Genomic DNA, 14,579 nt, shown 5'->3' with positions numbered 1-14,579 from the left:
ATATAAATAAAGAACACAATGAGCTGCCATCGCCTGACAGAAGCTTTTTCAGATATCTCCATCTCATTGCTTTGCCTGCACCAGTGGTGCTGTTGGTCACATAGTGGGGATCTATTCTGCTGAGCGGGGTGTGCAGGGTCTTAATGCTCAGCTGAACAGCTGAGAAGTGTTCAAGGACTGCAAGGTGCATTTCATGCTGCGATAAATAAATAAGCTAAGGCAAACCTTCCTTATTTGTTTTAAACAGATTTTACATGAAAGTAAGCACGTATACCCAAAGAAACTTGATCAGCCAGAGGATTGGGTTACCAGTAGGAAATCACAGAGCTAGTTAAAAATTCATCTTGAAAACTCCTTGGAATATTTAATTCAATTGTTTTCTTTTTTTTCCTGTGCTGCTCTATGGAAATAAAATAATTTACTTCAGGGAAATTTTTAAAGCATTTTAAAATGTATCCCGGGCATGTAAACCTTTATTGCTCCATTTTTGTACTACCAAGGTTTTCTGCGAGCTGTCTTCAGACTGGAACGCATTTAAACCAGATGTTTGTAGAAACAACTAGACAAACAGCTCTCCTTTTGCACATCATCAGTTCTTATCTTTCCTAATTAAAGACTCCTGAAGAGATGTTATATGAAAGATAGTCGGATGAACCTGAAAGGGAACAGAATTTTCTTGGACTATTTGCTGAATACCTAGGCCCAGCAAAGAAACATCATAGAAAATGTGTTTTATTTTTCATATTCTGAAATGTTTTCCTTTCTGAATTTGCTAATAGATCAGTATATAGTCTGTCTTATCAAACACAAGCCCATCCACATTTCATGACCAGCAGTGGTTTCAAGATCTGCTTTGGAAGCAATCTAAATGGTGTGGTAGGCTTTCAGGGTAGTTCAGTCACAGCAAGACTTCAGAGACTGTCAGCTCAGAGAATGCTGGTGAGCAGAGCAGCTTTGTTGCTGCTGAGGATCATTTTTTAAAAAAAGGAAAAAAAAAAGAAAAAAAAAAAGGAAAAAAAAAAAAAAAGAAAGAAATCAATGGTAACTTCTTTGTTGAGAAACTGAGAGCAGCCAGAAAAGAGTGCCTCATATTTTGGTCCCTCCCACAATATTTGGAAAGTGAAAAATGAGAAAACTGAAGTCAGAACTGGCAGCATGCTCAGATTATTTGGAAAGCATTACAACTCACATTTGCATTTTTATTTCTGTGTTTATACCATGAGCCTCTTCCCCTCCAGGGAACTGCATGGACAGCAGAGGTGGGAATGAGCTGGTGGTTGACAAGATACTTTGGCCAGAGGTAGAAAATGGTTTCATTCAGCTTTCAGGCGATGGCCGCTGAGGTTGCTCAAAGTATCTTTGGTCAGCGTCCTTCCTTATGGTGAGTCTGCCTTGAATCTTATTTTAGTGAAGACAAAAATGGGGACTTGTTAATGAGGAAGCCAGAATCCTTATAGCAGGTCCCTGGGGGGAGTTTCAAACCCTCTCCACCTCTGCTGCTCCAATTTATACAAATCTCCTCACTCTAAGTGTGTCATTCTGTGCAGACTTCAGATGCCAAAATAGGTTGAAGGCCAGTCCCGGTCCTCTTGCTTGCACTAATGCCAAGAGATCATTTGGCAGCTGCAGGGCGTGTGGGGAATGGTAAAAGTTTTTTCTCCAAGCATCTCCATCTATTGCATAGTGAGATCTTAGTCTGGAGATACAGGAAGATGTGGATTAGTGGATTCCCAAAAACCTAGGGGGTGACAGACACATTTTCCATTTGTACATTTCCATTTTCAATTAAGCAATTGAAGTAGCTTGATGAAAATGCAAGTGTTTTGATTACTTACCGAGGAATTATTTTTTAAGTGATTTTGGAGCGGTAGAGTACCTCAGTAAGAAAAGTACCAACTCTAGGCTGTCTTTTGTTCAGCATGTCAGCACAGGCAAAACTCTGTTTTTCCTCTCCTCTCCTGACCTCATTTGAAATCTTTCTGAACTGCCGTTGGTAAAAAGTTTGGATAGCAGGAAAAATGAGATGCCATTTTGGCCTGAAAGACATTTTTTTTTCACTTCCAAAGCATTGAAATGAATTTTGTAGTTGAAAACATTATTTTTATTTAAAATCACTGTTTTATTTTAAAACACATTTTGGCAAAAAGTTTAACAATCTTTACATTTTTAATTAACTTTTAACTGAAACTGCTTCATTGACATTATCAGTCCTGAATAGAGTACAGTTGTGTCAGCCTCTTTATTCACTCAGTTTTTCTACTAAAAAACAAAACATCCAACAACAAAACAAGAAAACCCATTCTCCACAGAGGTTTCTGCTTCTCTAACCCTACGCCTTGTCAAGCCCTGTCAGCTGAGTAATTGCAGAGCAGAAGACAGAGCCCGACATCTCTATAGCACACTTGTCTCCTTTGCAGATCTGTGCTCTGATACCTGGAGTCTCAGCAAAAGAAGGAAATCTTCTTTCAAAATTACAGTGCAGTATTTTCATTGAGAACATGCCTAGATGAGAGAGCTGCTGTGGTAGGGACTGATGTTAAAACAAAAACGCGCAGCTAGGTAAAAGACTCACACGACAAAACCAAGAGCAAAACTATTGAGCAAAGGTGTCATTTTGTGTCAGCATATTTTCAGAAGGATGGCGCTGGGTGCAGGTTATCATGAGGCATGTAAACACCTGAGATGAAAACACTTATGAGGAAGAATTCCCTTCCTGTCATAATCCTGCCACCTGCTTTACCTGTATTTATACACATGTGCCATATTTATACATTTTTCCAGACAGCTCTCATTATTACCACACACCAGAGATGTGAGAAGGAAAGTGCAGATGACGAAATAAATTGGAGTGCCAGACGGAAATTCTGCCTTTTCATAGGAAAGCTGTCAGTTGGATTAATGGCTGGGTTGAACCAAATAATTCCATTATCAGATCAGATAGAGACCTCTCCCCTCTCCTGCTGAAAGAAATGAGAAAGGGGGCTCTGATATGGATTCTGTGAAAGATGAACCCCTTGAGAGTAAATTAAGGACAGGATAATGGAGTTCCTTACTACGCATGTGTAACCGCCGCTCAGATAAATTGGGATGAATGTAATCTTATATATGCCAGTGACATCCAAGTCTTTCAGAACTCTAGGTATATCTGTATCCATCGATACAGATGTATTTTATTTTCTTGCAGCACTAGGAGGGAACCCATGGAGCATATGAATGAAATGGAAAATCACTGCAGCAGTGGATATGCCATAACCACACAGCAAAAAACTGTTACCTTCAGCTCAACCAAAAGTAATGCCTTTGTTCTGCAACAGTCGGGAAAAAAGCCACAACTCCCCCCAAATCCCAGCAAAGGGAACCTGGAAAGAGAGAGCAAGGTACTAGCTGTGCTCCTGCAGCTTGTATGTGGTTGGGAATATGGAGTCCTCCTGTTCCACACAGTGCTCTGTGAGGGAGGCTGCTGAGTGGTGCTTACCTCACAGGGGTGTGTGAGAAAATTAATGAAGGGAAAGGAGAGGTCAGAGAAATTAATTGGCAGGATGAAAAAGAAAATGAGAAGGGGGGAGAACTGTCTCATGTGTGTGGAAAGGCTGAAAATGATAGGGATGCGCCAGGCAATGATTGCAAGATGCTGCCTATGTTTTGCAAATATTTGAGGGAACAAACAGCACTGGGGAAGAGAAATTAGTACATCAAGATTTATTGTGGCAAACAGGAATATGCTCTGTCAGAAAAACTGTTGAAGGACATAATAGTAAAATAAACCTTATATCAGCAAGATGTGGCAGGGGCTGAGGTTTTAAGAATGAGATTGCAAACAGGCCCAGAAAGCAGCACTGCTTTGGGTGGGGGAATGAATGTGAGTGCTGTTACTGAAGACATCTTCTGGCATGTGATTCTCCATTGCTTCCCATGTGGGCTTGTGTCTCAGGGATGTGGCATTCTAGGGAAATGATAAAAAAAAAAAAAAAGAAAAGCAAATTGGATGCAAAGTAGCAACCATTTGAGAGCATAAGAACCAGGTGTGTAACCATGCTTTCGAGCCCACACTAATACCTTTGCAGCTGTCTGTCCAGAGTCTCTGTCCCTCTTTGCCTTTTTCTTGCCACAACCAGCAGTGTGCTGTGCAGGGGGCCAAGATCTGCCTGTGGGTCTGGGCCCTGCCACTCTTTGTGGGACCTGGCTGCAGTGCTGTCATCACCCCAAGCCTTACTCTGCTACACCAGGGATCCGAGCATCTCTGCTCACTGGGCTTAATCAATTTCTTGTTTAGAAGTACATGGCACATCACATGGGTATTATTTATATGAAGATTTCAACACTGTTTTGTTTATTTCCTTATCCACGCTTGTGTTTTTTGCTTCTGTCTATCATTCCTAGGTATATTGTATTCCCCTTTCAACGCTATGTCTTCTTTTTTCCTCTATTGCAACTCTCTTTAGGTGTCTCATCTGCCACCTGCAACATGTGGTGCAAGAACAATTTTTCAGAGAGTTCTTAAGGAGGGACCTGATTCCCTTTAATGAAATGTACCTTGGACAGTCCACGCTTTTCATCTCTGCCTTGGTTTGCCTCCTGGTCCTTCATTCCCGATTTGTAATAACAATTCAGAGATCTTGCTGCAGATATAGATGCTTATCTTTACAGTATCATCCCTTTTCCAAGCAAATGCTCTGTACTCCGGTGTTATCTGTTGTGTCCTCATCTCCATACCGTAATATGAATTAGTTAAGTGGCCTTGGCAATATTACTTAATATTCTGAGCAGAATTCTGCACTCTCATTGCAAATACTGAAGGATTTTCTCATTGCCTTGCCCTGCCTTTACTCTATTTGCATGTGAAGGTTGGCATTACTGACAGGTGGCCATGAAGCCTGTCACAGTGTGTTACAGCCCTCCATCAGAATGCTCCAGCAGTCATTTTGCCTGGTAGGGGTTTCCCCATATTTCAGCCTGTCTGTATTTGAACCTCCCAACCCCTGCTAAGGGGACCTGTATAAAAATCAGATGTGTATTACTAATTCATTATTACATGCTTTTGGACAGCCGAGTTATTTTGTATTTCCCATCCAGATGTTTTGTTTGAATGCTGCAGTCCAACATTCTTTTGTTAACTTGCATTTCAAGTATACACTTTCAGAACTAAAAACAGAAATTCAATTTTTCTTCTGCCATCTCAGAAGGAAATGGAAGGAGGGAGAAATAATATGGAAAGCCTTTGGGAAAATAACACGGTGATCTTGCACCCCTTGCTTCGTTTCATGTTTCTCTTTGCTTTGGCTACATAAACATATTTTTAAAAAAATCTTTTAGTGTTCCTTCTAGGCCAGCTTGGATGCGCATGTCTATTCTGCTGCTTCCTACAGGACAGGCACCGTCTCTTCCCTGCAGATTATGTGTCTGTGTCACAAAGCATGTCCTCTTTGCTTGTTATCAAGATGGCCAGCACTAGCAGGCTGCTCAGAAATGCCAGCTTTAATTACAACCTTCGCTTTCAAGAAGCATACACAGATCATGCCTGGGTATCTTGAAGCACCTCTTGCCTTTTGAACTCTGTCTGTTATGCTTCAAAAAATGGCAAGGCTTTGCCCTTTGTGATTACCAGTCCTTGCACTCACCCTGTCCTGAGAAGAACCCAAACAAAAACAAATGACAGCAGACAATCCTGTGCACCTTGAACGGGCTGGCAGTCAGAAATAATGCAGTTCCCTCTTAAAAAATGGGAATACATTGTGTCACGTTACATGGTCTGTTTCCTGAAAAGGAATGGAAACCCTTTGGTTGTTGAAGTTAACCACTACAGAGAGTGTCTCAGAAATGCCTGCTCCACGTGTGAAACAAAGTGCCTCAGTGGGCACAGCAACAGGAAAGCAGCTAGCTACTAATTTCTTTCTGGATGATGGATTACCTTGTATCTAACATTGCTTAACAAATGAGTAGATAATAGGTACGTATATAATCATCACCATTTTGGCACTGTAAAGTGAGTGAAAATATAATGATGTTTACTCTGTAGTCCCATAACACTGTTAGAGCAATAGAAAGCAAGTAGGAGAACTGGATCACAGGGAAATATATTGCCTCAGGAGTCCATCTATTGTAGCATATTAATATAGTTAATATGTACTTAGTATGGCATGTGTCCCAGCATCAGGTGACAATGTATGTCAGATGCTACAAGCTTGACAGCAGTATTGACTTCAGACTGGTATTGTTTGGTGCCAATTTTACTGCAGTTTTTAATTCAGGTGAGTAAATCTTTGTACATAATACCTGAGAAAGATGGCTGAAAGCTGATCTGATGACTCTGAGTTTATTCTTTTGAGACTTATTCAAGAGGCTTTGTACATGTTGGGCTGATGGAAGAGTTCAAGGTTGGCTTGAGAGCTCGACAGGGCTGTGCTCTGTCACCCATGTTATTCAATTATCTCTCTGGCCGAGTGTGCAGACCTGCCCTTGGTGATGGCAATGGAGAAGCAAAGTTAGGGGGTTTTTATTTGTATGTTGACAGTTTTTACATTTCTCTTTGACCCTGAGTGTAATCAAACACACAGAATTTCTTGACACAACACTGCTTTAAAGCAGGGAAATATAATTTATCCTGAAATATGACATGTAGAGTTTTGTTGTCTGTGAAAAGGAAGAGTTTTATTTGTGCCTTTGAAAGTCTAGGAGTAAGGAGTGCTAGAGATCAAGTCAGCCAAGTGGCTTTTTTCAAACGAATAATACCTAATCGAATATAATCTCCTTAGGTTTTTACCTTGTCAGTGCTGGTGTAATTCCACTAATTTTCTGTAAAACCACAGAAGAATGAGTTGATCCTCACTTAGGATTTATTAAGTAAAGCTGAAGAAGGTGGTTTGTAGCTACCTGGGCTGCCTGCTGACACTATTTTTAGATTTGGAAAGTAATGGCTGCACTCCAGCTCTGAGAAGATAGAAATAAATGCATTGATTCATTCAAACATTTATGGACATACTTAAATTTTTCCCTGGCTCTCAAGCTGGTCACTCAAGGGAGTTGTTTTTTTGTAACCTCCTCTAAAGCAGCGTAAAGTAGTGTGTATATTTTAGATAGGGCTAATGAGCCACCGCCCTGAATTTGCTCTGCATCCATTCACTGACCCCAACCTGCAAGAAGATTGAGGCAGATCTCAAGGACCAAAGATAACTACACTTTCAGTTAGTAGAGATACAGTCACATGAGATGTAATTCTTGTTTGAATGATTTATTTTTGTCTTAATTATCATGAAATGAATGAGATGAGCAACAATTAAATAGATTATTACAAGTTGATTTTCTTTGTGGGTCTTCTAGGAACAGGTCTAAAAGTCTAGAAAGCACTTGAATGACCTTTTGTTACCTTTTCATTTTCTTTTAGAAATAATTTGGTGCTCTGGTTAGGACATTTTGAGCCAAAAAAACTACATTTAGAAGCAAGCTGCCCACACTACACATATCCCATTGCTGATAACTGACATTAGGTGCCAACGGTGGGGGGTAAAGTACTCTAGAGTGAATCACTGAACAGTCAGTGCTAGGGGAGTTCATTTTATCATGGAAACACTATGCTTATTCTGGATTGGAAAACCTGACTCCCTCCTGTAATATTTTTTAAGATCCACAAGAGAGTAAAGTGCTGTGTGAGATTTAGGCAATATTGAAGCTTCTCTCGAAGCTAACTGTTATCTTCTCATCCACTGCAGTTTTTTGAAGCTAGGAGCTGTCTTTTAGTGTTAAGATCCCCTCTAGCATTTCTCGAGTCCTCCTCTTTCACCTCCCCGCTTGCTTTTGATTAGTGCCACTGGGGCAGGATTGTGGTGGCCAAACACAGACATCAGTGGCTGATTTGAGTCACCAGAAAGAAATGAAAACTTCCAGGGTGTGAGCTCCTTTTCCTGGGGTATTTGTATGAAAGTCAGTTGAATTCTGTTCTAAAACATTTCTTTCATTCTGCTAACTCCCAGGGAGTTTCTGGTCCTTAGCACAGATTTGGATATCAATGCAGCTGCTGTCTGAACGTCCTGAGCTGATGCCTGCTATTCCCTGTGTTGGAGCCACACAGCAGGGTCAGTAGGAGACTTCTTATGTTGGGATAAGCCTGCCTACTTAAAAAATAAATGTGTGAAAAATATTTAAAGAACAAAATGGAAATGTGCATTTTAATGAAAAAAAAAAAGGGAATATTTCTCTTTTGATTAGAATTTACTCCATAAATGAGTTGTTTGGTACTTCTGTCTGCTTAAAATGCTTAAAGGATGTTGAAGCTATGTCTGGTCTTTGAAATATCAGGGTCAGTGGATCTGGGCAGCAGTCACCCATTTCCAGAAGCCGATATGGATGGCCCTGGCTATAAATCTTGAAATCTCCTTCAAAAACTGAGAAAGCTAAGCAGAGGGTGCTTCGGGCATTGACTGTCTTATTTGCTGATTACAAAATGGCTGTAGAAGAAATCAATAGAGCTTGATCTGCTAAATCCTCGCCATCTCTGTGATGACATATATAATCTACTCAGTTTTCTCTTCCTGGTTAAAATTCTTCTAGAATGAAGAGTAACAGTTAACTCAATATGGATCAGTCCATTGCCCTCTTTTTGGAATTTCAGGTAGAATTAAACCATAGGTTAGTAAGATGGTTGTCCCGGAAGCAGTGCTGGCAAATAGTCATCTTATAAACAGCAACTTGTCGTGGCTGTGCTGCTGTTGAGAGGTGACTGTGCATGCTTCACCATCACTTAACATTTCTGGAAGTTGGAAATCACAGAATCATGACTGTCAGAAAAGACCACTAAGACCATCTAATCCAACTGTCAATCCATCACCACCATGCCCACCAACCATGTCCCTAATCACTAAAACTTCCCTTTTCTTGAAAGCCTTCAGGGACAGTGATTCCACCTCCTCCCTGGGCAGCCTATTCCAAGGCCTCACCACTCCTTCTGAGAGGAATTTTTTTTTTATATCCGCACTGTACATCCCCTGGTGCAACTTGAGACCATTAGCCCCATGCTGGCAGCCTGGAGTCAGCTTTCTGATGTCCTGAAACTTTGAGGTTGGAGAAGGCTGATATTCCTTTGAAGTCAGACCCTCCATATGGATTTCAGAATTTGACTTTCTGCTGGTTATGGGGGTTATATTACACTGGGGGTGTCACAGCATAAATAAGAATAGGCTTATGGTTCACTTCCTGCAGGGACATATTTGCATAGTGCAAAAGAATATGCATTTGGAATGGTACAGATACATTACTAAGAAGTTCTGTGGAAGTTTCCATCTGTTAAATTAAACAAGCAGTGTGAACACAGAAATAAAACCGATGTAAGAGAAAAATGTACAGGGAAAATTAATTAATTAATTAATTAATTAATTAAAGAGGAGGGAGATAAAATAGATTGTTCAGAGTTGATTCTGAACAGGCACAGCGCTCACCAAAAATATTGCAATTAGAGATACATAACAGGTGAAATCATTCCAGGACACTTTTTTTTCGTTGTTCTAATGCTGGGGGGCAGTTCACAAGCAGCAGCATGTCTTGATGGTGCTGGTGGCCCTGCGAATTGAAGCATTCCCATGCTGTGATTTCCTTTCTAGTCTGACTCTTCTGGCAATCACAAAGCTGCAAAACATCCAAGCCCCAGAATCCCATTTCACCTCATCTGCTTCTGACAGTGGCCTATGCTGGGAGTTATTCCCTCCTAATGAAGTGCTTGTCTTCGCCTCTGCAAATCTAATGGCTGCAGCATCACTGTGTTTTTCCTTGGGAGTCTGGGATTTTGCATTTGCCCTTGTTTTGATCTCAGTCTTTACATCTTGCCTTATATAAAGAGGATGGGTGAGATGGTGGTGCCTCTGCCAGTACTGGGCTCAGGGACAAGTACTACGTTACAGAGCCCTGCTGTGCTGGAGGTGTGCCAGTGCTCCCCGCCTGTCCTGGGGACAGGCTGGGCACATGGAGCGGGCTTAGCTGCTGTGCTGATTCATGGGGTGTCAGACAGCAGCACCTCTGCCTATGTCAGTCTAGCAGCTATTCGGAGAACAGAATGGCTGTTAAATCCCTATACGGAAAGCATAAGGTTTGCAAATCAAGCCCAGTTATTTTCTGTCTGTAACATTCACCACCAGTCCTGCCACCTGCTACAGCCTCTTTAATTAGTCCAGTACTGGGGCCATTTTAATGCACTCTACCGAATTTATTGCTCTGCTGTTTTCTGGAGTGCAAAAGAGAAGTGGACAGCTCTGTCAGAGTGAGATACACGTCTCACATTCTTTCCATTATGTCTCCATCTAACAAGAACAGGGCTTGTTCTAACCCATACCAGCTGGTCACAGCCCTTCCACAGCATCCAGCTTGGGATAAGCAGTGTTCTTGCACTCTCCTTACACCTCCTTCTTCATCCAGTGTCAACGGAAGGTCAGCTTTCTTCTCCTATAAACTTGTTTGAAACTTCTCTCTGTGTCAAGGTTATAGTCTGCAGAAGTTCATCAGAGTTTGCTGAGTAATGCAAAAGGAGCAGAGGAGCAGAGCATGACAGTGGATTTGTCAGTGCATCTGGGTGCCAATTTTTTTACATGCTCAGTTGGTTAGTAAATTAATTTGTATTTTAGCTCCCCCAAAACTGCTGACCTCATGGAACAAGTGATGGAGAAGAAGCAAGGCAGAGTCATTTTCCCAGCATTATCAGCGAGGAAGTGGTTCCAAGCCCACCTGCAAAAATGCTCTGATCTACTCCTGTTTATTTTCCTTCCCTTATTTTTGGCTGCTTATCGTAGTCATCAAAGGTGGAAAAGCTGTGCTGGATAACTGACTTCATATGCCTGCCAAGGAAAGATTTTTCCCAGAAGTCACCTCTTAAATATAATTAATCCTTAACTGACTTGTTTTAAAACATTCAAATGAAGATTTTTCCACTTCTGCAATGGCTACAAGCCCAATGCATAGCTATAAATAACTTTGTGCAAACAGTCCTTGATGTTCCACTTAATATACTGTATGATGATTTGCTATTGCCTACATTTCTGATCTCTCAGCCAGTTTTCAACCAGGTAGGTAGCATGAGTACACCAACTTTTTTCATTTTATGCTTTCTAGGATATTTGACTCAAACACAAACACTCTCATCCAGCATATTCTCAATATTGCGATGTCAGTGCAGTATCCCACTCAGTCAGGACTGTATGCCAGCTGGCTTTTGCCCTTGGAGATGGTGAGCAATGTCTTCCTTGCCTTGGGACAAGCCCAGGCAGCAGAGTGTTACTGGCACTGCACAGAGCAGTTATGAGCCTGTCTGGGATCCTGCCCGCAATTCCCATTACCCACATGCAACAAGAGAGCCCGAATGCCCAGAGACCCGGCATCTCTGGCACTGAGTTGACAGCCCCGATGAGAAGAGATTAGGAGGGTTTTGTCTGTTCGCTTGAGCCTAATGAAGGCTGAGAGACAGGATGGTGGCTGTCTATAAATACATCAGGAAGAGACAAGCACAGGGCAGGTGAAAGAAGTGTGTTGGCACAAAAGCCAAGAGCAGATACAGTGACTATGAATTAAATGTAGGCTGTAATGGAGAAGTAAGTTCAGATCCTTAGAGGAATAAAAGTCTGACACAGTAGAGACAAAATGTAATGACTTTTAAGGAGGAACTTGACAGGTTTACGGTGGGAGATTATTTGATAGGTTGTCTACAGTAGCAAGGGACCAGGCTAGACAAGCTAATCTCCTGTTGCTGTTTTGGGCTTGCTCTGAATCTGAGCCAAGTCAGCCCTATCCTTCTTTTCTCCTGCTTTCCCACTTCTGGGTGTCTCTACTTTTCTCATACAGAAATGCAAATCCTCTGGCAAAACAGCCAGTGACATCTCAGGGAGGGGAAGATGTCCCCCTGCAGTGTCTCTTGTGCTGGTGACAGCATTGGGCCCAATGCTGAATGTTAGAAATATTTTGGTTTCTTCTGCCGTTATTTAAGGAAAAGAAGTTGGATCTCTTAGGTTGGGTTTTCTGGGGAGACTGTTCTTCGTTTTCCATATAGAGAAGCTCTTTTAGGACCTATGATTCCTAGCATGTCTTCACACTGCATCTGCTATAATCTGTCTAGTGGCATGCACCCATAATTTGATAAGAAATCAACTTCATCTGGCATAATTATAGGAATGTGAAATTGATAAAACTGAATTTAGCTATTTGGGTATGCATGTAAATCCCTCTGCTCTCTCCTTCACTCTCTTCTGTATACTTTTTTTAAGCTGTGATATTTTGTTTATAATTAAGGCACGAAGCCTTAATTCTAGATGCTTTTCTGAAATATTTTAGCTCATAGCTTTAAATCTATCCAGTTAAACAACTCAGTAAGCACTGAAGAGAAAGATATATGCCTCCAAAGCTCAATGTACCTAATGAAAAATTTCAATCATCCTGCAAAGGAATCTGTTTCTTCTGTGCAGAGCCAGCTTCAGGGCCTAGCTTAGATGAGAAGACTGTGTGCTTAGAGAGGTGAGATTGGGGAGAAATGTGAGCCTTTATATTTTCCAATACTCCAATCCTTTTTATTTGCGGTAGTACCCATACTGCTTTTCATTTTATACTTCAGTTTGTAGCTGTAGTAAAACTTACCTGAGGGTTATGGAGTTTATACCTACTGTGGCACTGTTACTCATTTTTTACTCATCCAGTGCTTATATAGATTAAAGGACCAGGAAAAGTCTCATTTTGTTTGTGTGTACTCCACCAATGTGACAGACTCTTGTCTTCATGGGAACGTGACATCATCTCATATAGGTTTAACCTATGGATATTCCTTGTGGCATTGTTTCCAAACAGGTTTTTTTTTGCTACTACTCTTACTATGAGCAGCAACTATGGCAGTGAAATAGTACGTGGTATCCATGTTTTCCTTGGGAGAATTCCTGCCTGACGGCAGCAATAGAACAGCCACAGCAATTTTGAAAGTCACATTTATGAGTTCAAATGCAGTACCTGCCAACACCACACAACTGGTTTCTCTGGTGTTTGCTTTCTCCCCAGACAGAGCAGCAGCTCATTTCTGCGCAGGGGGCTGCAACGCTGGGTTGTCTTCACAAGCACTTGGTGCTGCGCTTGGCTGGACTGGTGCTCAGTCATCAATATTTAACGTGGAAGCCTGTCACCGACATGGGACACAGGAAGCTCCATTGTGCATCCAAACAGGAAAAAAGCAAGAAGAAAAGCAGTGCTGCCTTCCCAAACTTACTTTTAATGAATCCTTGCTTAAACATTTGGAAATCTGCGGCCTTGTTTACTGTTTCGTCAGGGTTAAGGGCCACAAGATGTCAGTGTAGCACCAAACATGGAGAAATGGCAAGCAGGCTGTCTGCACCCAGTGACACCAGCAGCCTGGTGAAACCACGTTGCCTCTGCTGCCTGCCGGGAGGGAGGTGGCCTCCGGGCACTGTATCCCATCCGTTAGGATGTACCCTGTCCCCCAGCAAGAAATAAATCGGGATGCTGTGAAGGGAGATCTTTGGGCAGCGGTGGGAAAAAGCAAGTGGTAGAAATGCAGTTTCTTGCACCGTTTTCTGCATCGCTGCTAAAGAAAATGTGGGTGAACAGGTTTGTGAGGTTTGAGGGTGATAATAGCTACAGAGGTTCCGAGGGCTGTTGTTTTGTTTAATGCAGTTTTGCTCCTGTTTGAGAAGCAATGATATGAGGAATCTGATACTGAACAACCAAACTGCATTTATAAAATGCACCTTAGCCGAGTGGTATTATGCTTTCTCAGGAGCAACTGTTTCTGCATCCAAAAGAAGCCCTTGCTCTTTGCCTGAGTATGTCTATGCCAGCAAGTACAAGGTAGCCAGAGAAAATAGTGCTGGAACTGCCCAGAGATGTGTGGACCTGTGTTCTCTAAGCCAGAGTGGCCAATACCAATTAGACCGTTTGCTCGCTCATGGATTTGCCCTCTTCCATTTTCACTTGCCTCAGGGGTGGCTGTCTCTTTTGCATTTGGTTTGAGTTTCCTTTTGCACTATGAGTAACTTGGTAACTTCGACAGCTGCACAGTAAGGGAGCGTGGCTTCCCCTTCCATTTTAGATTTATTAACACACAGCAAGCATGATTACATAAAAGAGAAAGAAATTGCAAATCATGAACTCATCATCAGGTATTGCATTGATTTTTTTTAGTAACTAGCAGAAATCAGATATGATCTTACCTGATAAATTAATAGTTTTAGAAAATAAAGAAATGTGGTACTAGTCTCCTTGGCAAAGTCTTCCTTCATTAATACAAAGCTGTTAGCACAGTTGTGGCCTGGAGCTAAAGCTGGGAGTGAGCACAACTTTGAGGCTCAGACATCTGTGTTTGGGATCTACTTGGCACCCGTGCTTGCAAAATGTTCCTGGTACCTCTTATGGATTGAAAACCCTGAGCTGCATATTTGAAGAACTGAAGAATGCTTCAAAGCCAGAGCTTGGCCACCTTTTTCAGTCTGCATCCTTTAAGTCAGGGTTTTATTTTAATTTCCACTTCCCAGACTGCAATCCAAGAAGTCAGGGCATGGCATGCCACTGGTAACAGGAATCAGTGCTGGGTAATGAGGACCTAACAGGAACTG

General features: G+C 41.8%; 1 protein-coding gene across 8 annotated transcripts in view; it reads left to right on the top strand.

Annotated features, from left to right (window-relative positions):
• LOC149917001 (uncharacterized) overlaps positions 1-14,579 on the top strand; it is a 515,322-nt gene that overhangs the window by 227,714 nt on the left and 273,029 nt on the right. Inside the window, exons 7-8 of one of the 8 annotated variants that reach the window (XR_016468658.1) lie at positions 1,239-1,381; positions 3,185-5,043. The exons of 4 other annotated variants lie outside the window; for them this stretch is intronic. Coding sequence is in view for 2 of the 4 variants with exons in the window: in XM_090144807.1 (XP_090000933.1) it covers positions 13,012-13,461 (450 nt within the window). In the remaining 2 variants the exon portion in view is untranslated. Of the gene's footprint in view, positions 1-1,238; positions 1,983-3,184; positions 5,044-13,011; positions 14,155-14,579 lie in introns of those variants that run through there. 3 more of the 8 variants (XR_016468660.1, XM_090144807.1, XM_090144811.1) reach the window with 3 other exon arrangements.

Source organism: Phasianus colchicus, chromosome 8 (genome assembly GCF_987193195.1).
Source record: "Phasianus colchicus chromosome 8, bPhaCol1.hap1.1, whole genome shotgun sequence".
Lineage (NCBI taxonomy): Eukaryota > Metazoa > Chordata > Aves > Galliformes > Phasianidae > Phasianus > Phasianus colchicus.
This window is presented reverse-complemented; position numbering and strand designations above follow the sequence as displayed.